Source organism: Trichomonascus vanleenenianus, assembly GCF_965637985.1.
Source record: "Trichomonascus vanleenenianus strain CLIB 3782 genome assembly, contig: TRVA0_033S, whole genome shotgun sequence".
NCBI classification, from domain to species: domain Eukaryota; kingdom Fungi; phylum Ascomycota; class Dipodascomycetes; order Dipodascales; family Trichomonascaceae; genus Blastobotrys; species Blastobotrys vanleenenianus.
Window position 1 is genome coordinate 127595 of NW_027481854.1, and position 24643 is coordinate 152237.

Consider the following 24643-nt stretch of genomic DNA (forward strand, 5'->3'; position numbering starts at 1 on the left):
GTATACTGTGGGGAGACCCGAGATTTTTCACTGAGTAAACGCGACCCGGTGTCGCTGCTGCCATTTGCACGCTCGTTATCAGGGAGGATCTCCGTTTAAGCGATGGGGTGTTGTTTGACCCGGGGCTCTGCGTGCGGGCGCGTGAGTCCGTCCCAACCGCCCGGGTTTGGCCGGTTCGCCCCGTTGACACGGGGAACGGGTATGCGTAACACACCACCCAGCGCCGGCCGTTATCGAGAGACGATTGAGGGAGGCATATGTTTCTTTTCATGCAATAAGAGGGGAGGAAAGGGGTGAAGGGGTGAGGGCCGAGGGTTAGACCGCTAGCGGCCTCGAAACCGCTTCGGCGAGGTGGGGGGGATGTGCTGCCCATGGTGCTGTGGGTGATGGAACAGATGATGTATCCCAGAATTGGGAATCACATCCGGCGGCCGTTTGAGGTTCGCCCTGCACCGCTGTTCGCCTTCCTCGCTGTCAACGGCCATGGCCTGCTGCTGCGCTTGTGCTGTGGTGGTTGTGGTTGTGGTGGAGGTGGCATCAGCGACATTGTGCGGCTCGGTGGGGTTGGGAGTAGCAGGCGGTGGGGCTGCCACTGTGTGCGGCTCGTGCGGCGCCGAGGCGGCGGTAGGCGTAGTTTCTTCCTCAAACTTGTAGCGCCCATCGAGTCGCGATACCATGTTCTCGTAATACTGGTTGAGGCACTCACGCGTGGGCACAATACGGTAGTCAACGCGGACGAGGAACTCGACCTCGAGCAGGTTAAGCTCGACCTTGGACAGACCGCCGACTCGCGCGTAGTAGCTGTTAGTGCAAAACGAGTCGCACAGGCCCTTGGTGCCGACCATGGCGGCCGTAATGAGGAAACGATGCACGGTGAGCGAGTTTATGCTAAATGTAGTGTAGGTTGTGCACAGCAGGTCAATAAAGTATATGATGCTCAGCAGAATGGACTTCTCAAGCGAGCAGAACTTGACGATTCGCACGACATAGTCATAGAGCGAAATCCCGGGCGGCGATCGCGAGTGGAATCGAGTTAGGTTCTCGGCATCAAACGGCAGTGCGTCGTTGAGCTCGACAAGCTCCTGCAGCATCGACGTCACCAATACCACGAGATCGCCAATGGGACACTGGAAAAAGTCCCGGGGCACTGTCTTGATCCCGACCGGCGAGCCAGCACCCCCAGCGTTATTATTGTTATTAGTGATGTTGGAGTTTGGCGACGCCTGTTGCTGCGCCTGTGGTTGCGGTGGCTGTTCGGGGACCGCTTTGGCAGCTGCCGCTGCCTTGTCTTTCTTGCGCCGTCCCAGTAGTGGCATTCTAGTAGGCCATATCCCTCCGGTCGTCCTCCTCCTCTGTGTATACGTTGGTGGCCTCGCAGAATGTTCAAATTAACGAAAGATGTTTGAAGTACAGATTCTCTCTCTCTCTTAATCCCCCGTTTGTTTGGCCGTCTATTTTGGGTATTTCGAATGCGCGTGTGTGGGTTGGAGGAGAAAGTTTGGTCCCAACCATCGCTGCCGGGCGGCTTCACGTTGCGTCCTGCCGTTTTCTCAGCGACCAAACAATCCCCCTCGTGCCCACACGCGTTTAACTCTGCCATACGCCTAACTTTGTTTTGTTGAAGTCGTTGCCCGGTTGCTCTTCTTCTGGTATTTCTTATTATTTATATTATTAATTTTAATGGGCCGCTACAATTCTGATGAGCGGCTCAGCCGACCAATTGCTCTCCAATTCGCTAATTGATTTGTCTTCATTGAGCAGTGAATATCTGAATTTGGTTTTCATCAATTTATTAGATTCATCTATGTTGTGCTTATACGGTAATTGATTTGTGGATCTCCGGCTATACGTTACGGGAGATGTGTCACCCACCGTACCGTAGCTTGAATAGTTGTAGCCAAATTACCGGTACCACTACAAATTTAAATACTGCCACTACAAATGATACTGCGTACGTATAACGATGAATACTGGCTTTTTTTAATATAATCTGACCGTCTTTGCCATTCTATGGAAATGAGATACCTATAACTTATAAGTGGAGTGTGGTTGGTATGCTCATTATTGATCTCTGGCGTACCGGTTATTTGTAATATGAGTACCAAGGGGTAATTAAATAATAATAATAATAATCTTGATTGAAGTCCTTTGCCTAGGGACTAATCGAAGTACATGAGGTTTCTACCTGGTAATATAACATAACAATATCCATTAAAGGTAGACGGGGTCGAGAAGTAATTAAATGGCCCTTACAGCATTACATCATTGGACGTTCCTTCTCTGTATGCGTCTTCAATGTCATTTTTAGGCGTTTTTGATGTCAACTCTATTAAAAAAAGGCTGAGGACCTGTTGTATAACATACCGTAGTCTGCAGTACCGTAGCTACTGCCTCTTTACCATGTTTCTCGTGGTATGCTGTACTCGATAATGCCACCCAGCATAACCAGTTGTATATGTAATATCCACAAATCGATTAACCACTAAAATACTGTAAATATGGCCATTGATGATATGCCGAAGTCTGGGGTAGATATAATCCGCTCCAATTTGACGGAGACGGAAGAACTGAAATGCAACGTCACCGATGTGTCGGGAAATCATGTCGGTTGAGCACACCATCACAACGTCACCCCTGAATTACAATACACGTGTTCGATTCATTTGATCCATTTTATGTACATGTACTAGAAAACGACAGTACTGTACCTCTTCAATCCATTTAAGCATGTGAGAAGCTGATCAAGTTGACAAATACTTTTGCCTAGACGTACAACCATAATATATATATAGAGAGAGTATAAAGCAGGAGGATTTTGTGAGTGACATTGCTTAGAAGCACTTTCGGTGGACAATGGATGGACCAGACTCGTCGTACTCCTGCTTGGAGATCCACATCTGCTGGAAGGTACCAAGAGAGGCCAAAATGGAACCACCAATCCAGACAGAGTACTTTCGCTCTGGTGGAGCAATGATCTTGACCTTCATCGAGGTTGGAGCAAGAGCAGTCATCTCCTTCTGCATTCGCTCGGCGATACCCGGGTACATGGTGGTACCACCAGACATGACAATGTTGCCGTAAAGGTCCTTTCGCACGTCGATGTCGCACTTGATGATCGAGTTGAAGGTGGTCTCGTGGATACCTGGGGACTCGAGGCCAAGGACAGATGGGTGGAAGAGGGCCTCTGGAGCTCGGAATCGCTCGTTTCCAATGGTGATGACCTGACCATCTGGAAGCTCGTAAGACTTCTCGAGGGCAGAAGACTGGGCAGCAGTCTGCAGCTCCTGCTCAAAGTCGAGAGCAACGTAACAGAGCTTCTCCTTGATCTCTCGCACGATTTCTCGCTCGGCGGTGGTGGTGAAGGAGTAGCCTCGCTCGGTAAGGAGCTTCATGAGGTTGTCAGTAAGATCTCGGCCGGCCAAGTCAATTCGCTTGATGGCGTGTGGCAGAGAGAAACCAGCGTAGATTGGAACAACGTGGGTAACACCGTCACCAGAGTCGAGCACAATACCAGTGGTTCGACCAGAGGCGTACAGCGAAAGCACGGCCTGGATAGAAACGTAGAAGGCTGGCGCGTTGAACGTCTCGAAAATGATCTGGGTCATCTTCTCTCGGTTAGACTTTGGGTTGACTGGAGCCTCGGTCAACAAGACTGGGTGCTCCTCTGGAGCGACTCGCAGCTCGTTGTAGAAAGTGTGGTGCCAGATCTTCTCCATGTCGTCCCAGTTGGTCACAATACCGTGCTCAATTGGGTACTTGAGCGTCAGGATACCTCGCTTGGACTGGGCCTCGTCACCGACGTACGAGTCCTTCTGGTTCATGCCGACCATCATGCCCGGGTGTCGCGCTCGGCCGACAATCGATGGGAACACGGCTCGTGGCGCATCGTCACCGGCGAAACCGGCCTTGCACATACCGGAACCGTTATCAATAACGAGGGCAGCAACTTCGTCTATTACAATTTTGTTAGTCTCGATTCTTTTTCTGCCAATTTTTCACTCGCTTCACCGCGTTCATGCCGCCAAACCTCTTTGCCACCGTGGCCCTTCCCGGACTCTGCCCCAGTCTCCGGCGGGGGCCGCCCCCCAACAAAACGCGGAAACCGGGCCACACGGGCCAAATCGACAATTCAAAGCAGTGTCTAGCAATTCAATTATCACTTACCTTCCATTGTGTTAGTCTGTTATACAAGTCTTTTTCTCGGGGGGGAGCTGAATATATATATATATTCACAAGTTGGGTGAACGGGGTGGGGTGGGAAAGGGAGAAAGAAGGAAAAAGAAGGAAAGGAGGGAAAAAAGAGGAGGCACTGCTGGGTGGTGTGCTGGCCGGTTTCACCACCACCCGCGCCTCCCTGATTTTTCGGTTGCAGCCACCCTCCCGCGCACCACCACACAGGGGGTCCTCTACTGTGTAGCCCGTAGAGAAGTAGTTTACACTACCGTATAACGTAGAGAATAGGCGGAATATTTGGCCATTCGTGTATTGTTGCTCAGCCCGGCTCAGCTGGTCAGATCTTACAATTGAAACACGGGGGAGCGGATTCTATCGTGTTCCAAGGTGTTCTTGTAGGCTCGTGACTAGGTGGTAGACAGTTCTGAAGTAGAGAGAGAGAGAGAGTAGGCAGATTGAATAACATTATAGTCTGTTCGTATAGCTGTTCAGCCCGCCAGGTTGGGTCGCTAACAATTCACATCTACAGTGGTAGTAATTGAAGCGGTCCAGATCTAGGTACGTACCGGTAACTGTTAAGGTGTTCACATCTACAACAATTGATCACATGTCTAACAATTGATGCTGTTCAAATGTAAAGCGGGTCGAGGGTGTAATTGAAGTTATTCAAATCCAAAGCAGGCCGAGGATATAATTGAAGCGGTCTAGACCTAAAGCGGTCATGGATGTAATTGAAGCTCTACAGATGTAAAGCGGTTGAGGCAGTAATTGGAGCTATTCAGATGTAAAGCGGTTGAGGGAGTAATTGATCCGCTTGGAAAGCGATCGGGGATGTAATTAAAAGCGGTTGAGGGTGTAATTGAAGCTATTCAGATCTAAAACGGTCGAGGATATAATTGACGCTATTCAAATGTGAGCATTCAGGAATGGAATGGTTGCGAGTACCCAGTACCCCCCCTGTTAGTGGTCAATGTCTTCCCAGTCTCGGCCCTTGACATCGGCCAGCTCCTCGGAAGTGAGAACCGCACCCGTGGTAAAGTACCCGCTGTGGATTTTGGCATCGATTTCGACCCGCGAATCCGGAGGGATCAAGTCGTCGGGGATGGGAACCCGCTCGAGAATGGGGATCCCCTGCTCGACAATAGCATCATGCTTCATGTTTGACATGGACAGCATGCGGTCGATCTTTGTGATGCCCAGGAAATGCAGGATGTCCGGCATAAGTACCTGGAACCGCATGTCCTTGACGCCGGCGATGTTCTCGGTGCGCTTGAAGTACATGGCTGCCGTATCGCCGCCGCGCTTCCGCGCATTGTAGACGAGGTACTTGGTGACCTCGCCCAGGGCACGCCCTTCCTTGCGGAAGTAGATGACAACGCCGCTGCCGCCCTGCTGGGCCTGCTTGACCGCTTCCTCAATGCCAAAGATGAGATACGGCCGGCAAGTGCAGATATCGCTGCCAAACACATCGCTGCCATTGCACTCGTCGTGTATCCGCAGCGCCAGCTTGGATGCCGGGTCCGAGACCTTGGCTGGGTCGCCAAATATGTACGCCGTCAGGCCGCCAATGGGTGGCAGAAACACCTTGATGTCGCTTCGCGTGATGAGCTCCGGGTACGATCCGCCAGTGTCCTCGAACAGAGCACGCCGCAGCGTCGCCTCGTCAATGCCGAATCGCTTGGCAACCCCGGGTAGGTACCACACCGGCTCCACAGCGACCTTGGTTACCGCGAGATCGCCGTTTTCGTTGAGCACAATCTTGCCATCGACGGGGATCTTGCCAGTTGCGACAAGATCCCGCAACTCTGCCAGCTGCATGTGCGCCTTCGTCACGGCTATGGTCGGACGTGCGTCGACCCCTGGGAAGATCCAGGGTGCAAGGTGGCCGTACGGGTCCATCGAGACAATCTTCTCTGGGTCGCCCCATTGCTTGTGCGGGCCGATAACCACGGGAGGTTCGGCGTTGGTGTAATCGGGTTTGTGGTCAACGGGCAGGTCGTTGATGGCCACAGCCAGTGCGTGGTATATACTGTACGAGCCGGAGTGCGCCCCAATGGCGTTTCTTCGCTTGATGAGTGACCCGACTCGCGAAGCGACAATTGGGCCCCGATGCTGGGCATCTCCTGCGCCCCAATGGAGCGGGATCGGGTCAATACCACTCTGGCCAGGGTACGTGGTCAAAATGACGCGGTTGCCCCACTTCGACTGCCCCCGGGGCGCAATGGCACTGGGCGAGCCCTTACGCCCCGAAGTTGCCGCCGCCTCGTCGTCGAGTCGTACCTGAGACTGGTTCTCTGAAAGTGCCACGCCAATCGACTTCATGGCTGGAGAGGCCACGGCTGGAGAGAGCGAGCTGCTCTCGGCGCGCAGCAACGGGCTCCGCGGAGGAGTCGTGTTCCTGCTCTCGGCTGCGACGGCTGCAAGCTGATCCGTGACTTTCTGCAGCTTCTTGAGCTCCGCATCAAACTGGTCCACTTTGCCGAGTCTCTCCTCAACCATCCGCGTCAACGCCTGCTGGTTCAGCGAAAGCTTATGAATTGCCTCAAGAATCTCTTGTGACATATTCTACGTTCGCGATCCCTATCTACCCTTTGTTATACTAATACCGTTTACAAACAGATACTAAACTATTCAGTGACTTGAGTGAGACTATAAATAAAATGCCAACTGGCGGATGCAGGGATTCTCCCTGCAATTATATAGTTCCGAGAAGGGGGGAAATGGCAATGTTGACATCAATCACTATCCCCACAAAAAGTCACGTGGGGCTGGGGCACTGCAATGGATCTCCTATCTTACCGCTGCAACGGCATCGAGATCCCGCCGGAGAAGCCGGAGACGGGAGAGACTGTACAGCAATTGATGGATGTATTGCTACGGGTTACTCGGATGTTCGTCGGGACACCCTCTTCCTGCCTAACCGTCCATGTTATCTCTGCTGCCATATGTCGATAACGGAAGATATATCGCATTGGGACTGTTAAGTTAACCCCCGCCTCTTATTCGTCTAGTTAAGTGGCCCATGCATTACATGTGCCCCCCTTGCTCTATCAGAGACACCACGGTTCGCGATAAGTGGTGCATATTGGAGCTCGTATCAGTACTACAGGGCATAATACTGCAGCAGTATAGATTGGGCGCGTCATTCCGATACTTTCATCGCAGTCACTCGGGTGTAGCGTAATTGGTTGTGCTTATTACTACATATGGAACGTGAAGAGGTAAATAGCCAGAATATGTGTACTGGTGGTCATTGCACCAATGCTGAGCCGCATGACATGCGGCTAGTCGTGATAAACACCACAACAAAAATACCTGCACTGTGTCTTGAGATAACTCCTATCGAAATGTAAAACAGCAGTGTGAGAGAGAGCTTGCTTCGTACGAAAATTGTTTTAAATGGACTACAGTATGGTACATTACATACTGTACTGGTGTACTGGATTCATATACCGGGTTTAGATGCAACCTACCGCGCCGGTAGTTTAATCTCTGGTACTTAACAGACCAACAGTTGATTGATCGAATTGGCTTAAATTATGATTAAATATATAAAGCTCAATTTATACGGATTTGTAGGCTGTTATCAATTACACAAACGAATAATTATTCGAATTCCATGAAAATAGTGAGTGTCAACAAAACTGCTTGCTAACTGACTAACTAAGCTATTGAAGTTGGGCAACGATAAAATGCAATCGACAGACTTTATATATATCTTTTAACATAATAGTTTGAGTTGACTTTGTATTTGCTCATTAGAATGATAGAATGGCCAACCCGTAATATCAAAACTGCATTAATTACCTGTATTATTGTACCTATAGGTGCAATAATCGCTTGCAGTTTCAAAAACTGAAAAAATTATCAATTAAAATTTGTTTGCATATTTTTAACAGTACCAACGAGTAGTAACCAAAATTTTTTAACGCGAAGTACCATTCCAGGACCAAACTACAGAGACACTATTTTCTGCGCTGTAGAATCAGGCGGCATAAATGCATCACATTCTATAAGCCCAGCAGCGCCCGTATAATAGTGATTGAATTCGTCAGCAGTAAAGTCATCCATCGGCCAGTGAATGGAAGCCGGAAACGTATCTCTTGTTGTCGGTTGGACATAGTTGCTGCATATGTTGGTGAACGTGACCTCCATACCTTGAGAGATCATGTCATCATTGCTGCTGCAATTTGCGGTCAGCTTGTCGTGCAATATATAGCACGATGTTACTTCTGTTGGAGTTACACTAGGAGTTACCGGACTTGCAATGTTAGCAGTTACCCAATCATCGCCTTGGTAAACGGCTATTGAATCAATTTCCTCGATATTATCTGCAGTATTAGTACTACTGCTAGGCGAATGCGATGTTTGTCTCTTATAAGATACTACTGCATCCTGCGCAATTGAGACATCCCTTCCGGTCCCCAGTTCATGCAATTGGTCGTTGAGATGCCTGACCATGTCTGGTTTATTGGACAAACTAGTATAATATGATACGATGTCAACTCCGCTTTTGGTCATAGTACAGAGCTGCTTCGGTGTTTTTAGGGTCAAATGACGGATGTAGCGGTGGCCGTGGGCCCTCGACCACCCGACAGCAGCAGTTATATTCTTGAGGTTGTCTTCGGGATGCTGCTGGATATAATGTAGGGCCATGAGCAATTTTATTTCCGGCGGAGGGTTTCTGCATCTTTGGCACCGCTCATAGCCCAATGCCTCAGCATCGGCACCGGAATCTACAATTTGTTTGATTTTCTGTGCGGACCGGGCCTTGCAGTGAGGAGCGCAGTAGACATTCCTCTTGCCAGAGGGGATATAGTAGAACGGAGGGTTGACGTAAAACGTCCGCTTGACAATGTCCTGGAAACGTGGATCTGTATGTAGCGCAACCTTCTTTGAGAGGCGAGGCATTGGTGCTAAATCTTTTCGGTTCCATAGGTATACACATGTAAATGACCAGGGAATTGAGTGAGTTTATATATCGTATGGTGCTGTATATTCTGTATATTAAATGTCCCGTTATAAAGTACCTACATATAGCAGAGAAATCCTAGCCCTGTGACCCTGGCAAACCATTGTGCAATTCATTATATTTTCTTCTGCCTCTGGTTTTTAAGTTGAATAACTGGAATCACCCCTGCTCTGATGTATGACGTACTATTCATATCAATCATAGTAATAATATCTGCTGTACTCGAAAAACAATTACTGTGCTACCGACTGACTTTGGGGGGCCCCCACCCGCTGAACGCTGAGTTCTTCGATTTCAACTTTCTCGCTCTGTTTCTAAGCCTAACCAGCTTTTCTTAACTCAATTGCGTAAGCTTGGGCATCCGCCGTTCTTCCCCAGAGCCATTCTGCCTCGCATAAAGGACTTCCTTTCACACACCACCACATATGCCTGTGTGAACCAGACATCTCTAAACGATGGCCCCTCTTTCCCTCCCCTCTTTTTTTTTCACCGAGATTTTTCGTAGCCAATGCGGGAGGTTTCTACAAGCGGTATACTCAGATTTCGGTAATGGCAGTGCGTATACAAATTTCACTTTCTCTCCTTACTTTCTACTCAATCATACCACTACATCATCGCAGCTTCGCCAGCATGTCCAAGACTCGCGGCAGAGGCATACTCCCTTACTTTACAATTTTATCCACGCATATAATATCGCTGGTCAACTCAAATCTCCAACATGCTGAAGGTTTAGTCCGGATCTCAGCAAGTCGGAGACCTACAGATCACCGCGCCGCCTGTCGAGCGGCTGACAAAAAATATTATTAACAACCCAAACCAATGTACTACCGACTGGTAGTGGAAATGAGAATGAAACTGCAAGGTAAAAACGATGGAAACAGAAAGCGAGAGAACAGTGAAGAGTTGGAAGAGGCCGTAGATTAAGATGTTGCACATGCACCAGGCATAATAGTATTTCATTTACACACCATATTCCATTACAGCTCGACAACCTCCATTTCCTCGTCTTCTTCGTCATCATCAGGTTTTTTCTCGGCCTCCTCAGTGGTCTGCTTGTCATTGCTTCCCTCGCCTTTATCCATGTACTCGGAAAGAGACCCAGCCATACCTTTCATCTGCTTGAATTCCGGGCGCAGGGTGTACTTCATTGCGTAAGGACCCTTCTTGATCAGTGTTGCCATGGTCTCTAGCACCTCCTTGAGATACGATTCCGGCTGGCGCGTCCGCTCACGCAGACCCTTCATGCTCCAATAGTCGTACTCCTCAAACAGCTTGAACAAGAGATCCAACAGCTCGTTCTTGGGAATTCGCGTCGCCTTGCCGTCTCCAGACCGCGCATCCCGCTTCTGGGCCCGCAGGAACATGGAGCTATTGCCTCTGAGGGATCCACCAATCGAGGGAGTGTTGACTCCCGGAATGTTATCGAGGAAAGTGACTCGGCTCTTGGGCTGGACAGTCTCAAACACAGCCTTACGCTGCGAAATGATGTTACGGTAGTTGGGATCTTTCCGATCTGGCTGCACGCTGCACTCATGGCATACAGTGCCCACAATAGCAGTCTTCTTGGGAATGGTCCGCACAAACGGGATGTAGTTAGGGTCGTCTTTATGAGGCCCGCCCGCGCCATTCGCCTGGCTTGATTCACCGCGGCTGACTGCCGGATAGTTATTGGTCCGCTGTTTTTTAAACTTGGGCAAATCCTTCTCTGTGAACACATATGTGTTGTCTACAACCCTTTTTGTCAGATTCACGTCGTACTCGTGGGGCAGGCCCTGGTTCTCGGGCGTGTCGTTGAGCACAAGCTTAACCTTCCACGAGTCCTGCGGGCCGGCCTCGTTAGCCGGCGGGTTCCTGATCCGCACCTTGCCCAGCTCCTTGCCGCCCACGCCGTCAATGTCCTTCCACTTCTCCATGAGGAACCGTGGCATCCGCACCAGCCAGACTTTGGAGTCAATGCCCTTGAGATCGAGATCCAGCGAGTCCTCGTACTCGTCGTCCTCAGTGCCGTTGCTCACAGGCTTTGGCGAAGATGGCGAGAGAGACACGTCGTCTTCGAACCCAGGTGACTCCTTTGTCGCCATGATTAATCAGTTCAAAGTAGATACTAATGAATGGGTCGTAATCGGTGATGGGGGAGGTAATATCACTTGTCTTCCTTCCCAACCGCGCGCAAAACACCCCTTCTTATTTCGCCGAGCTCTCTCGAGATCTCCTTCTCTCGGATAGTTACGACAGTTGCAGTTTTAAGATGGATTTTAGTGCCATTCTCAAGGGTGAAATCGCCAAGAAGAAGCAGGAGGCGAACCGAGATGAAGCGTATGGATCTGGTGGATCAAATAAACGCAAGCTCGACGATGTCTCCTTCCGGGCGCAAGAACGAGCGCTCAAGAAGGAGAAGCGTTTGGAACGCGAACGGCTCAAGAAGGAGGCCGAGCGGGCCAAGTCTGTGGGCATGAATATGTCCTGTGAAGAAGTCATTACAATGCTGAGGAAGCTGGGGGAGCCAATTACCTTCTTCGGAGAGACGGACGTGGATCGGTTCAGCCGCCTCAAGCGCACAGAACGCAAGATCGAGCGAGAGATCAAGCGCCAAGCTGACGTCAAGGCGGAACTCGAGTGTTCAGACTTCACAATTGTCCCCATGAATGTGCGGAATGACCCGGCCAAAGTCAAGCTCCAGATAAGGGCGTACATTCAGTACCTGTTGAAGATTTGGAGAGAGAGCCTTCCGGAAATTGCAGACAATGAAGAAGAATATGATGAAGAGGGCATTGATGAGTCTCAGAAGGAGGCCAGAGACCAGATAAAAGTTTACAAGAAGTCGAAAAAGTTCCTGGAGCCGCTACTGCAGTTGTTAAGAGATGATAATCTGCCCAAGGAAGAAATGTTCCCGTCGCTTGCGACGCTAATGATCCACATGCAGAAGGGAGAGTACGAGGAGGCGAAAAATACCTACATGAAGCTGTCAATTGGCAATGCAGCCTGGCCAATCGGTGTTATTGGCGTCGGTATCCATGCTCGGTCGGCTCTGCAGAAGATCTCGGGCGAGAATAACCCAAATAAGGCCAACATTATGAAGGATGAAAAGACCAAGAATTGGTTGCAGTCGCTCAAACGACTAGTCACCTTTCTCGAAACCCATTAGCCTCCTAAAAAGCGCCTACAAAAGGAAAGGAAGGCATAAAGAACGTCCACTAAAGGAAAAGAAGTGGGGAAAGGATAGCGATGGCGCATTATTTTTCTTTTGGCTACAAACAGCTAATTAGTGGTAGTACTTGGCCTCCATTCCGGTTGGCGGATCGGTCTTGACCTTGGCCTTCTTCACCTCGTTCCAGTCAGTGCTCAAAGCAGTGCCATTGCTCTCGACATAACTCTTCATCATGGCCCGTCGAGTATCCTCGTCGGCATTAGCATACAACTGCTTGAAGAAGGCGTTTGGGTCGCCGTCCTCCTCCTCCTTGCCCTGTTTTTCGAGTTCGGCCTCGGCCAGCTTCTCCCAGTTCTTGTTGCCAAAGAACCCTGGCAGCTTTGGCTCCTCGCGCGGCTTATCGGGGTCATTGAGGGCTTCACGAATGGTCTCTAGCGAGGCCTCGGGTTTCTTAGTCTCATTATCCGTCAGCTTCTCCCACTTGGATCCAGGCTCAGCTTTGACCAGAGTCAGCTCGATTTTAGTGCCAAAAATGCGGAACGAGCTCGCGGCGGGGTCAATCGCCATATGCAAGGGTCCGAGCGTGTATTCAAAGTCAGACCCGTCAGACGGCTGCTTAGTCTTGACCACGGCACTGGTAGCCGTGAACTTAACAGTGGTCTGTTCCTTGGGTGCGTTCTTGAGGAACAGCGATGCATCGATGGAAGAGCTACTCTGGTACCAGTCGGATCGGACATTGTTTGCGTCGTAAACATCCTTCTTGGCTTGTGCCTTCTTCAGCTCACGCTGGTGCTGTTCCTTCTCGGCAACCGCCGACTTGACATCCTCGTCCTCGTCCTCGTCGTCCAGCTCCTCAATCTTTGGTTTCGGGGCCTCCTCAGTCTTGAAGGTAGGAAACTCCTCAATGCCGGTGGATGTATCCTCAGCGCCACTGTCCAGGGCGGCTTTGACCTTGGCACGCCACAGCTCAATTGACCGCTCGTTAAACCCAAATCGTGCTGAGTAGTCCAGCGCAGCTTCAGCATCCTTGAACCGCTTAAGCATAAACAGTGCAGCCCTATTCTGTTATTAGCACTTTTTTTTGGCCATGCCCTGTGCTAGGCAAAAAAAAACTTACGCTCGGCGCATTTGCGCATCGCCAATGGCCTCTCGCCGGCCGCTTTGATTCGCCAGGGCCGCGGCATTGTCCCCAGCCACGAGAGCCCCATCGTACCGCTTAAGCCTCTGTGCAGCCTTGGCCGTCACCAAATAGGCGCGGTAGCTCGATGGGTTGTCTCCCAGAGCCTTGGACGCAAAGCCCAGAGCCTCTTCGAACTGTTCCTTTGAAAGCGCCGTCTCGGCCTTCTGGAGATAGCTCATATTGCTTGTAAGTGTTGCTTTAAAGGGAGGTTATTTGACACCTTCGTAATCGGTGGGGTTTTGGATGGGGTCTGCCTGTATTATTATATCTCGCGCGGCCGGATCAAAACGAAAAATAAAAAGATTGCTATCAAGTTGCAGAGATTGAAAAATTTCAAACCTTCTAGAAGCATCTGATATAGTATAATGGCGAATATCAACAGTTTGGTCCTTGATTCGGGGCCGCTTCTTACGCAGACTTTTGGCGACATCCACGGGCTGGCGGACAAATTTTTTACCACGCCGTCAGTGCATGCCGAGATTAGAGATGAGAAGGCTCGGCAGAATCTGCTGCTGTGGGGCGATCGGCTCGTTATCAGACAGCCCAAGCCCGAGAGTGTGCGGGTCGTGAGCGAGTTTTCCAAAAAGACTGGTGACTATCCCGTACTTTCTTCGACGGATATGCAGATCCTCGCCCTGGCGTACGAGGTCGAGTGTGAACTCAACGGCGGTGACTGGCGGCTTAAGCGGGTACCAGGGCAGAAGGTTATCAACGGAAGGCTCGGTGCGCTAAAGAATGAGCCAGCCTCAGCCCAGGATGAACCAGTAAAGGAGGAGCCAGAGGCCGATCCAGTGAAGGAAGAACCAACGGAACCCGTAAAGGAGGAAGCATTAGAGGAATTGAAGGACGAGCCGGCCAACGGGGAAGACGAATGGAGCGTTGTTACTAACAAGAAGAAGAACAAATACAACAAGAAGAAGAATACCAAAAAGAGCCCCAAGAAGGAGCCAAAGCAGGAGCCCAAGCAGGAGTCTAAGACGGAGGAGCATGGTGAAATCACCGTCGAGGTCATTGAGCACGACGAGGACGACACTGACGGGTGGATCACCAATGAGAACCTCGAGGAGACCATTGAGAAGGAGGAAGGTGACCGCACCGAGAAGGAAGTGGTCAAGAAAATCAAGGCCGCCATGTCGACGGGTGATTTCGCTATGCAGAACGTTGCGCTGCAGATGGGCCTGAATCTCGTCAACCCAACCAACGGTAAGAGCATCAAAAAGATCAAGAACTACATGCTGCGGTGCCACGCCTGCTTCAAGCTGTGCCCGCTTCCGCGAGATGGGCGACCGTTGCAATTCTGCCCCAAGTGTGGTCTCGATACTCTCATGAGATGCACCGTGTCGGTGACCGACACGGGCAAGATCCAGGTGCACCTCAAGAAAAACATGCAGTGGTCGCACCGAGGCGACCGATACTCCCTGCCAACGCCGCAGAGCAAGAACGCCCGGCGACAACGGCACGAGCAGAACCCTGTTCTGCTGCGAGAGGACCAGAAGGAGTACCAGAAGGCCGTCAAGGACGACCAGTGGAAGCGAAAGCATAACGAGAAGCTGCTGGACGAGTGGATCGGCACCGGCTCTGCCGAGTCGGTCATGTCGCCGTTCGCCATCTCTGGCTACAAGCGAGATGCTACGCGTCATACGGGCGTCCGGGTTGGACGTGGACGATACGTTAATACTGCACGAAAGCCGCGAAAGTAATTCTGTAATAACCAATTGCGCGATTCCTACTAAACCTCCGCGAAGCGGAGCCATGGGAGCTCGAGGGCTGGCCCTCGAATACCCAATTCTACCTAGTGTAGTCCCCACCTCGTGGGGCTCAGCTATGCGAAAATAGCTTGATAAGTTGACTTTTCAATTTTGCCTACAGGGTCGATATGAGCCTATTGATTATCGTGGCTCAGTCTGGGCCCTATGCGGAACGAGCTGTTTGCACTCTTCGAGCTCGATCGTGCTGCTACGACAGCTCAAGGACTGGTCCTCGAAGTCACAACTCTAGCAGGTAGCAATGGAGCACGGCTGCGGGGCGGATCGCACAGCCGTTCAGTCGAATGTTGCTGGTCGTTTGACGATAGCAACATTCCCAACTAGAGCCATCACCAAAAGCGGGCAAGATGTCGGCAGCTCTGGCGTTGTTGAACAACGACATGGAAGCCATCGAGAATCTGCCTGGCTACAATGTGGCCATGGACCTGTGGGGCGAATACGCCGGGGAGCATTTCCACAACAAAGGTAAGCAAGTTCAAAGGAAGACATAACAGCGATCTAACCGGCGATTCCGATAGATCCGTACCATGAGAAAACCCCAGATGGGGAGACAGTGCGGCGCCAGCCTCCGGAGGGGCTCACCGAGCGGGAGACCCAGCTGTGGCTCCGCATCAATAAGAAGGCATGGACACACGACCGGTGTCTGTTTGGATGGTACTGGATGGACATTGGCCTGGGGATAGCACCGCTGGTTTCACTCATCCCCGTAGTGGGCCCTCTGTGGATGTATGTACTCCACGGCCGGATTGTGACTATTGCTGAGGACCTACGGATCCCTGCCAAAATGCATGCCAAGATGTCTGCCCAGATCACGTTTGACTTTCTCATCAGTCTCGTCCCCATCCTCGGGGCCATCTTTTGCTGGATGAACGCGAGCTCCACGCGGAATGCGGCGCTGCTGGACACCTACCTGCGAAGGCGGGCGGAGGACTATAAGAATGAGCTAGGGCCCTTCCAGAGATTGGACAACAATCACCACTTGAACATTGCCCCAGAAGCGCGAGTTGCCAAGAAAGGTAGACCGGGCCAGGCAGCTCAGATGGAGGTCGGCGTGCTATAGCCTACCAATGTCGCGTAGATAATCCTGGGATTCGAAAGGACTTCTACTACTGGTAGCACAGTCAACCTGACTACTGTACATTATTATATTAACGGATCAACGAATTGCGATATCTTAGAAGGCCTCCGCGAAGCGGAGCTCGAAGGCTAGCCCTTGAACGTACCCCAGATATGGGCACTTGGGGGGACCAGTCTCCCAAATCGCTGTAGCTCCGCTTCGCGGAGGATTTTAGTACCCACAGAGGGCCATCGAAACCACTGTACCAGCCTCACCCTGGAACAGGCTGTAACAAACTCCCAACAACTGTTCCCAACTTCCGTTACAACCCTGCTACAGCGTTTAAGTCCCGTGTTACCACACCTGTTACAGGGCGCTGGATAGCAGTCGAATAAATTGAATGTCAAACATTTTTATTGCACCTTACTAAATGTAGCAAATTTAACACTCCTCCGCGCAACGGAGCTACCGGAGCTGAGAGCTGGCCCTTGAATGGACGACAGCTCCAGAACGTAGTAATAGGGGATCAGTCCCCTGGGCGTAGAAGAAGTACAGTAGATGTACGTACATGATGGGTCGACGGCGCGGCGTGTTGGGAGGAAGTGCTGCCACGAAGCAAGTTTGAACAACCACCTCCCCCCTCTTGTAGTACTACTCACTCCTTAATTTATTCACGAAAATGGTAGGTATCTGTATTAATTGAGGCAAGTGACATAATCTGACAGGGTATAGTCCAACAACGCTACTCCAGTTCCAGGTGGTCCAAAATCTGCTCTCCGGTAAGTTGTTTGATGCGTTATTAGCGGGGACCCACTGACCAAAATTGATAGACGACGGGCAAATCAGGAGCGACAGGCAGAGAAGGCCAATGAGCGACCGGCGTCGACGCGATCTGCCGGCGCCGGCGGCTCCTCCAGCACTATGCTCAAGCTGTACACCGACGAGGCGTCCGGCCTGCGGGTGGATCCAATCGTTGTGATGGTTATGGCACTGGGATTCATCTTCTCCGTGGTGGCTTTGCATGTTCTCGCCAAGATCTCTAACAAATTCTTTGTGTCCAACCAGTAGACCTATGTATTTAATGTTATTCGTATTCTGTCTATTTTCGAACCGCTGATACTATCCTCTGTATAATGAAGTCTCAATGTCATCCTCAGTAAGGCGTACATCGAGGGTTGTTGTTGCGTACATCACATCCCGACTCTAAAAGCGGAGGTGGAAAATGGCAGCCTTACAGCGCTACGCCAAAGCGAATTTGTACTGTACTACAAGTACATCACGTTGAGACATTAAGAAGAGACGTTTTAGTTTTTTACAGTACATAGCATTACCATTAAATAGACACAGTTTATCGGTTGGACTTGGCGACTCGCTCAAGCTCGTCCTTCTTCTTAATGGCGTAGGAGTTGGAGGAACCCTTGGCGGCGTTGATGAGCTCCTCGGCGAGGCACTCAGCAATGGTCTTGATGTTTCGGAAAGAGGCCTCTCGAGCACCAATGGTGAGGAGGGCGATGGCCTGGTTGACTCGTCGCAGTGGGGACACATCGACGGCTTGTCGTCGGACGGTACCAGAGGAGCCGATTCGGGTAGAGTCTTCTCGGGCACCAGTGTTGACAATAGCGTCAACGAGAACCTGGATTGGGTTCTGCTCGGTGAGCAAGTGGATGATCTCAAGAGCGTGCTGCAAAATTCGGACAGCCTTGAGCTTCTTACCGTTGTTTCGGCCGTTGTACATCAGAGAGTTGGTCAGTCGCTCAACGATTGGGCACTGGGCCTTTCGGAATCGCTTGGCAGCATATCGGCCAGCGGAGTGGGAGAGGTAGACTGGCTGTCGGATCTGAATGTAGTCAGTCAAAGAAATGTCCTTGACCTCAACGTCGTCGAAAGACCACTTGTTGAAAAGTCGGACCTGGCCAGCGCCGTTAACGACATCAGCTGGCAGCTTGGTGAAAGTGTCTGGGACCTGTGGTTGTTCAACTTCAGCCATCTTGGAGTCGTGTCTTTTAATGGATTGTCGAAAGATTTGATGTGTGGTGAATCTTTTTCAATTTTTTACAAAATTGGGACCGGCGCTGGCTCACTACGCACCCAACCTCACAACCAACTCAGCTTGTGCGTGCATTGGGAGGTGCCTGTTCCGCGGGCCAAAATAACCTAACTTAACTTAACCATTTACATATTTGGCGCCTGCGCACGCTCCCACTTGTTTTTCCCAACTCACCCCTATCCCGTGACTGCTTTTTCTTTATAATGGCAGTAGCCCTAAAGCGCCGCACGCGGCTCTTATCGGTATAACTCAGGGGTAATATGTACTACACCATTCACTTGGGGGCCAGTCCCTAAAGTGCCATAGCTTCGGAGGCTCCGCGGAGGACTTCAAGCTGCTATTAAAGGGGGCATATCTTCATTATAGGGCGCTTTGAAAGTACTGTAGCCCACAGTAGATGCCACTACCTAAGTACTACTTTTAAGCGTCTATCCATGCAGACACCACATCTATTAGCTTTTTTTTTCCAAATCATAATACATATATCCACGTTTTATTGTAGTGCCTGGTTACCAGATTACTGTCATTACCCGTTACCGTGTACTAGAGTAGTTACCTGACAGCTTGGGCGAGAGATATTCCCGATGGATGTAATTACGGTATCTCACTTAAACAATAGATATGCTGTTCACTGATATGATTACGGCCAAATGAAATTTCTAAAGCATGGCCTGGAGATAATTACCCAATAGAACAGTGACAACTAGCTAGCTGGCGATAGATGCACCGAAGTACAGTACCGCTATCGTACGCCGGGATGATGATGCATCGGCAAGGGCACGGAGGACGACCTCCAACCCCACATTTTGCAACTGGTATATAGTGCCATCACAGCCCAATAGCCCGAAAATAAGAAATAAACCGCCAAATAAGCATGTTCAAGGTAATTAGAAGCTCAATCCCACGAGTGCGGGCGTTTTCGACCATTAACCTCTCCAAGAAGGAGCTCGGCTTCGGGCACCTGGCCATTCTCGAGTTCAACCGGCCCGAGGCCAAGAACGCCATGTCGCGACAGCTCGTCAATGAATTGAACGAGTATGTGATGAAGCTTATCACTAAGCATCCCGACACCGACCGTACCCGGGCGCTGCTGATTACTTCCTCAAGCGCCGATGTGTTTTGCGCCGGAGCAGACCTCAAGGAGCGAAAGACCTTCACGGACCATGACACCAAGAAGTTCCTGCACACGCTCAATGGCACACTCGACCTCATTGAATCGCTGAGGATCCCTACCATCTCCGTTCTCCAGGGCTCTGCTTTCGGCGGCGGGCTGGAATTGGCCCTCTCCACCGACTTCCGAGTCATGTCCGAAAAGGCAGTAGTCGGGCTCACCGAGTCACGACTGGCCATTATCCCCGGCGCCGGCGGCACTCACCGGCTCCCCAAGCTCATTGGGCACTCCCGGGCTCTGGATATGATTCTCACGGGGCGACGAGTTGGCGCACAGGAGGCATTGACGTTTGGGCTCGTTAACCGCGTCGGCGCCGACGCCAACCAACTGGCCGTTGAGTTTGCCGAGCAGATATGTGGCGGCGGGCCATTGGCCATTGAGGCCGGCAAGGAGGCCGTCAAGGGCGGCACGCACGACTGGGTCGACGTCGGGTACCGCGCTGTGGTCAACTCCAAAGACAAATTCGAAGCTCTCGACGCATTTGCCGCCAAGCGGAAGCCCGTGTTCAAGGGCGAGTAATCTCGCAGAGTTGCGCTCGCATGCGCCTCTAACTAATTTGATTCAACCCACCGCGAAGCGGTGCTACGGGAGCTCGAGGGCTGGCCCTCGAAATACAATTGCTGGCAGTAGTAGTAATTGGCTCCGCTCCGCGGAGAAACTCCACTAAGTTTAATTGAACCAAGTTATTTTAATTGTACCCCACCGCGAAGCGGTGCTACGGGAGCTTGAGGGCTAGCCCTCGAATAATGTCGTGGGGTAAATGGTTGCTAGACATGTGTTGGTGATCGGGGACGGTGTTTCAATGGTCGCTTCTTACGGTTGCTCCACGCCCTGCTAGCATCACCGTGCATGGCAAGCAAGTTACCCTATTCCACTACAAGGCGCTTTGCTGGGAATGACGGGCAATTATGAGCTGACAGGACCGACGCAGAGACAGTTGCGATGAACAAGACTTACTCCTTTGTAGCGTATATAAAAGGCGAGTTCCTGGGCAGGAGCTTATCAATTGTAACTACTATTTGAAGAAGAAGAATAAAAAAATGCTGAGATCAACCGTACTTCGAACCCAGGCCACTGTAGCAGTGCGATGTGCCGCGTTTTCGACTACTTCAGCCGCACAGCTCCACATTCACACGCCCAAACCCGTCAAGAAGGCGGCTAAAGCGGCCAACGAGGCAGCTGGAGAAGCCGCACTCAAAGGCATTGAGCTCGGCGAGAAGGCACAGGAGGCCACGAAGAGGGCAGCTGACGCCACCAAGAAGACCTTCGAGAAGAATTTTGAGAAGGCCGAGGAGAAGTTTGAGAAGGTCAAGCAGAAGGCACCTGAGCCGTCGAAGGACCAGGACGTGCATCGACAGGGCGGCCGGGGCTAAGGCCAACAGTGGTATGCTAAATATATGTAATTGAACTACACTGTATCACGAAATATACATGTATTTATTATTACTTTTCATGGTGCTTACCTCCTACGCAGTCTCACCTTCGTTTTGGAGTGGCTCGCGCAGCGACCTAACCGTACTAGGAGGGCATTTTGGTGCTACCTAGGTAAAAATGGAGTGGTACATTAGGAGGTAACATAGTGCTTAGATATGGTCCTGGAATACCTTCTGGCAGTACTGTAGCACAGTATATGTAAGGGGCTCCACTCAAATGGGCTGATAATATGCGGCAAAGAATTGCCATAATTCCGTTCGGTTAGGTAGTCATTTTACCTAAGTTGCACCAAAATGCCCTTCTAGTAAGGTTAGATTTAAGGAATTGGCCATTCCCTCCTTTAAGGTACCACGGTGTGATTATTTATCAATTATCCATCCATTGAATCATAATACAGATGATCATTGGATATATCATGGTATTGATAATTGAATCACACCGGTAATACAGGGTGGTCATTGATAATTGATTAAGTGTTCTCCCATTGAATATTTGGTCAATTGAATTATGGAAACGTCGCAATTAATACAGATAATTAACAATCATTCACATAGTCCCACACTGATATATTGCATTAAGGGCTGGATAATTCTATCACGGCTTCCACGGATACAACTTCCACCAACTATTACAGTTCAACCTACCGGTTACCGGTACTTACTCTTCGGAATCATCTATCCGCTGAATAATGCATGGATGCGCTTGTGCATCTGAAACTAAGGGCCTCCAGAGAATTTGATATACCCTGCCGGGTGGGCCGTAATCTGGGGAATGAGTAAGGACCCCCATCTGACGTATTCCAAGAGCTCTTTACTGGCCACTTAGCAAAGGCCATCGCCGAAATGACTGAGGTTCCCCGGGTACACCACGCCGGCAGCCTTGTTCCGGTGCTCCGTTCACCCAGCGGCATGCATTACAAACTGGAAAGCCCCACGGACCACAGAGTAATTCCGGATTCCCCATTAGCCGCTACGAGGGCTAGAATAACTACGCATGCGTTAATAACCTAGCAGGCGATAACAAACGACAAGACCACTACAGGAGCCAGGGTTTTCCTTCCGTCGAAAGGGGCTGACCCCGTGTCGAACGTCACAGTATACCACCAGCCTGTGGGAGGGACGGGACGTACGGCTGAACCAACTATATTTCACGTGCAGCGCGGTGGAGCCTACCTAACACCGACCGGTCTCAACTTGCCATTCATCCGCGAAACAAAAATCTGGGGTTCGATTAGATAGTCCCCCACTGTACATCGCTCGGGCATAAGGATTTGTCCGATAAAGCATGGTGGCTGTCCATCGTATAAAGACCAGTGGAGCCCCCCTCCCCGCTGTTTATCAGCTTACTCTTTCGAACCCAACAATGGGAATTACATTTGCAAACCAGGACAAGCTGCAGAAGCTCCCCATTCCAGAGCTTGAGAAGTCGTGCGAACGATACCTCGAGGTGCTGAAGCCGCTCCAGTCGGCACGGGACCACGCCCAGACGGAGGAGGCGGTCCGAAAGTTCCTCCAGGGTCCGGGCCCCCAGCTCCAGGAGAAGCTTATCGAGTATGCATCGTCCAAGTCCTCTTACATCGAACAGTTCTGGTATGATTCGTACCTTAATTACGACAACCCCGTCGTGCTGAACCTCAATCCATTCTTCCTGCTCGAGGACGACTCTACGCCGTACCCAACAACCCAGGTGAGCCGGGCGGCGACTCTGACTATGTCCTCTCTGCGGTTCATTAGAGCCCTCAGGAGAGAAGAGCTGCCTGCAGACACCTTCAAGGACTCCTCTCTGTGCATGTACCAGTACTCGCGCCTGTTTGGCAGTGCCCGCATTCCGACTAGTACCGGCTGTGTCATGCAGAGCTACAATGCCTCCAAGCACATTGTCGTCATCTGCCGGTCGCAGTTCTACTGGTTCGACGTGCTCGATGATAACAATGACCTTATCATGTCGGAGCACGACATTGCATTGAACTTCCAGAGCATCATTGAGGACGCCCAGCGAACGCCCATCACCGAGGCATGCAAGGGTGCCGTCGGCGTGCTTACGACAGAAAACCGCCGCATTTGGGCGCAGATCAGAGACGACATGATGAACTCGGAGACGGAAGAGGAGTCGACGAACCTGGAGTGCCTCAAGAAGATCGATTGGGCGCTGTTTGTAGTGTGTCTCGACAACGAGTCGCCAGAGTCGCTTTCCGACTTGTCGCGCAACATGCTTTGCGGCCTGTCGCGAGTCGAGAAGGGTGTCCAGGTCGGCACCTGCACCAATCGGTGGTACGACAAGCTGCAGATTATCGTCACGAAGAATGCAAGGGCCGGTATCAACTTTGAGCACACCGGCGTAGACGGCCACACCGTGCTGCGGTTTGTGTCTGACATTTACACTGACACTATCCTGCGGTTCGCCAAGAGCATCAATGGCCAGTCGCCGAGCCTGTGGGCCACCCAGTCGCCGGATCCGGCCAAGCGAGACCCGGCGTCCTTTGGCAACGTCAGCATTACGCCGCGAAAGCTCGAGTTTGTCAGCACTCCGGAGCTATCACTGGCGATGCGGTTCGCCGAGACTCGTCTGGCCGATCTCATTGAGCAGAACGATTTTCAGGCGCTCGAGTTCCATAACTACGGCATGAACACCATCAAGCAGATGGGCTTCTCGCCTGACGCGTTTGTGCAGATGGCGTTCCAGGCCGCCTACTACTCGCTATACGGCCGTGTCGAGTGCACCTACGAGCCCGCCATGACCAAGCGGTTCCTCCACGGGCGAACCGAGTCGATCCGCTCCGTCTCGCAGGAGTCTGTCGCATTTGTCCGCAAGTTCTGTGAGGACGCCCCAGCTGCTCAGAAGCTCGAGTACCTCAAACGCGCCTGCCAGAAGCATAGCAAGACGACCGCAGCATGCTCTCAAGGTATGGGCCAGGACAGGCACCTCTATGCGCTCTTCTGCATCTGGAAGCGATATGTCGAGCAGAACGAGCTTATGATGGACGACACTTCCTCCACTTCTTCGGGAGAGACCAACTACCGACGAACCTCAACGGGCTCAAACACTAGCTCCAACTGCGAGGACCCGCTCATGAACATTCCGCCCATTTACGCAGATGGCGGGTGGGACAAGCTCAGCAACGTCATTATTTCGACGAGTAACTGCGGCAACCCATCCCTCAAGCTATTCGGGTTCGGCCCCGTCTCACCAGAGGGTTACGGCATAGGCTACATCATCAAGGACGACTCGATTACTATCTGCGCTTCCTCCAAGCACCGCCAGACGACCCGATTCCTCGACACTCTGCGGTCCTACTTTGTAGAGGTCAAGAACCTGCACAAGTCCATTAAGAGCACGGACAAGCTGTGGTGTCCCACCAAGATTTATGACTCTTACTCCACGACCCCGTCAACGTCTGCCACCTCTTCGCACTTTGGCCGAACGGTCGTTGTCCAGGACCTGCCCGCCACCAAAGCGCGACAGTCAGAGCAGGAGCAGTCCTACCTACTGGGAGGTTACGGCTACTTCGATGTCGGCGACTTTGAGTACCGCTCTCGAGCTTCTAGCCCAGTTCCGAGCGACTCCAGCAGGCGGCACCACCACAACCGCCCATCGGTCAAGGAAATTGGCAGGAAACTAAGACTGGCCGAGTACTAACGATTTGTATTGTAGAACAACCAAAATAAACTACTATAGTCCATCCCTTTGTGATCTCT

General features: G+C 51.3%; 14 protein-coding genes across 14 annotated transcripts; 7 read left to right on the forward strand and 7 right to left on the reverse strand.

Annotated features, from left to right (window-relative positions):
* Positions 1-323: 323 nt before the first annotated feature.
* TRVA0_033S01222 (cyclin family protein) lies at positions 324-1316 on the reverse strand (the record flags this gene model as incomplete). Its single annotated transcript, XM_076686139.1, has 1 exon — positions 324-1316. The coding sequence occupies one exon, from the start codon at positions 1314-1316 to the stop codon at positions 324-326; it is 993 nt and encodes a 330-aa protein (XP_076539652.1).
* Positions 1317-2831: 1515 nt separating this feature from the next.
* ACT1 (actin) lies at positions 2832-4171 on the reverse strand (the record flags this gene model as incomplete). Its single annotated transcript, XM_076686140.1, has 2 exons — positions 2832-3952; positions 4165-4171. The coding sequence occupies 2 exons, from the start codon at positions 4169-4171 to the stop codon at positions 2832-2834; spliced, it is 1128 nt and encodes a 375-aa protein (XP_076539653.1).
* Positions 4172-5133: 962 nt separating this feature from the next.
* On the reverse strand, positions 5134-6735 carry TRVA0_033S01266 (uncharacterized protein; the record flags this gene model as incomplete). Its single annotated transcript, XM_076686141.1, has 1 exon — positions 5134-6735. One exon carries the CDS (start codon positions 6733-6735, stop codon positions 5134-5136), a length of 1602 nt encoding a protein of 533 aa, XP_076539654.1.
* A 1392-nt stretch (positions 6736-8127) lies between these two features.
* Positions 8128-9084, reverse strand: TRVA0_033S01288 (uncharacterized protein; the record flags this gene model as incomplete). The annotated part of the gene is made up of 1 exon (XM_076686142.1): positions 8128-9084. The coding sequence occupies one exon, from the start codon at positions 9082-9084 to the stop codon at positions 8128-8130; it is 957 nt and encodes a 318-aa protein (XP_076539655.1).
* Positions 9085-10122: 1038 nt separating this feature from the next.
* Positions 10123-11226, reverse strand: TFG2 (transcription factor IIF subunit TFG2; the record flags this gene model as incomplete). Its single annotated transcript, XM_076686143.1, has 1 exon — positions 10123-11226. The coding sequence occupies one exon, from the start codon at positions 11224-11226 to the stop codon at positions 10123-10125; it is 1104 nt and encodes a 367-aa protein (XP_076539656.1).
* A 167-nt stretch (positions 11227-11393) lies between these two features.
* On the forward strand, positions 11394-12290 carry PRP18 (mRNA splicing protein PRP18; the record flags this gene model as incomplete). The annotated part of the gene is made up of 1 exon (XM_076686144.1): positions 11394-12290. One exon carries the CDS (start codon positions 11394-11396, stop codon positions 12288-12290), a length of 897 nt encoding a protein of 298 aa, XP_076539657.1.
* A 117-nt stretch (positions 12291-12407) lies between these two features.
* Positions 12408-13652, reverse strand: SGT1 (co-chaperone SGT1; the record flags this gene model as incomplete). Its single annotated transcript, XM_076686145.1, has 2 exons — positions 12408-13350; positions 13411-13652. The coding sequence occupies 2 exons, from the start codon at positions 13650-13652 to the stop codon at positions 12408-12410; spliced, it is 1185 nt and encodes a 394-aa protein (XP_076539658.1).
* A 186-nt stretch (positions 13653-13838) lies between these two features.
* NOB1 (rRNA-binding endoribonuclease) lies at positions 13839-15173 on the forward strand (the record flags this gene model as incomplete). The annotated part of the gene is made up of 1 exon (XM_076686146.1): positions 13839-15173. The coding sequence occupies one exon, from the start codon at positions 13839-13841 to the stop codon at positions 15171-15173; it is 1335 nt and encodes a 444-aa protein (XP_076539659.1).
* Positions 15174-15586: 413 nt separating this feature from the next.
* Positions 15587-16299, forward strand: TRVA0_033S01398 (DUF4112 domain-containing protein; the record flags this gene model as incomplete). Its single annotated transcript, XM_076686147.1, has 2 exons — positions 15587-15704; positions 15758-16299. 2 exons carry the CDS (start codon positions 15587-15589, stop codon positions 16297-16299), a joined length of 660 nt encoding a protein of 219 aa, XP_076539660.1.
* A 676-nt stretch (positions 16300-16975) lies between these two features.
* Positions 16976-17364, forward strand: SBH2 (Arf family guanine nucleotide exchange factor SBH2; the record flags this gene model as incomplete). The annotated part of the gene is made up of 3 exons (XM_076686148.1): positions 16976-16978; positions 17029-17075; positions 17127-17364. The coding sequence occupies 3 exons, from the start codon at positions 16976-16978 to the stop codon at positions 17362-17364; spliced, it is 288 nt and encodes a 95-aa protein (XP_076539661.1).
* Positions 17365-17644: 280 nt separating this feature from the next.
* On the reverse strand, positions 17645-18283 carry RPS5 (40S ribosomal protein uS7 RPS5; the record flags this gene model as incomplete). The annotated part of the gene is made up of 1 exon (XM_076686149.1): positions 17645-18283. The coding sequence occupies one exon, from the start codon at positions 18281-18283 to the stop codon at positions 17645-17647; it is 639 nt and encodes a 212-aa protein (XP_076539662.1).
* Positions 18284-19217: 934 nt separating this feature from the next.
* TRVA0_033S01464 (uncharacterized protein) lies at positions 19218-20033 on the forward strand (the record flags this gene model as incomplete). The annotated part of the gene is made up of 1 exon (XM_076686150.1): positions 19218-20033. One exon carries the CDS (start codon positions 19218-19220, stop codon positions 20031-20033), a length of 816 nt encoding a protein of 271 aa, XP_076539663.1.
* Positions 20034-20554: 521 nt separating this feature from the next.
* Positions 20555-20887, forward strand: TRVA0_033S01486 (uncharacterized protein; the record flags this gene model as incomplete). Its single annotated transcript, XM_076686151.1, has 1 exon — positions 20555-20887. The coding sequence occupies one exon, from the start codon at positions 20555-20557 to the stop codon at positions 20885-20887; it is 333 nt and encodes a 110-aa protein (XP_076539664.1).
* Positions 20888-22310: 1423 nt separating this feature from the next.
* On the forward strand, positions 22311-24584 carry YAT1 (choline/carnitine O-acyltransferase; the record flags this gene model as incomplete). Its single annotated transcript, XM_076686152.1, has 1 exon — positions 22311-24584. One exon carries the CDS (start codon positions 22311-22313, stop codon positions 24582-24584), a length of 2274 nt encoding a protein of 757 aa, XP_076539665.1.
* Between the last annotated feature and the right edge of the window lie 59 nt (positions 24585-24643).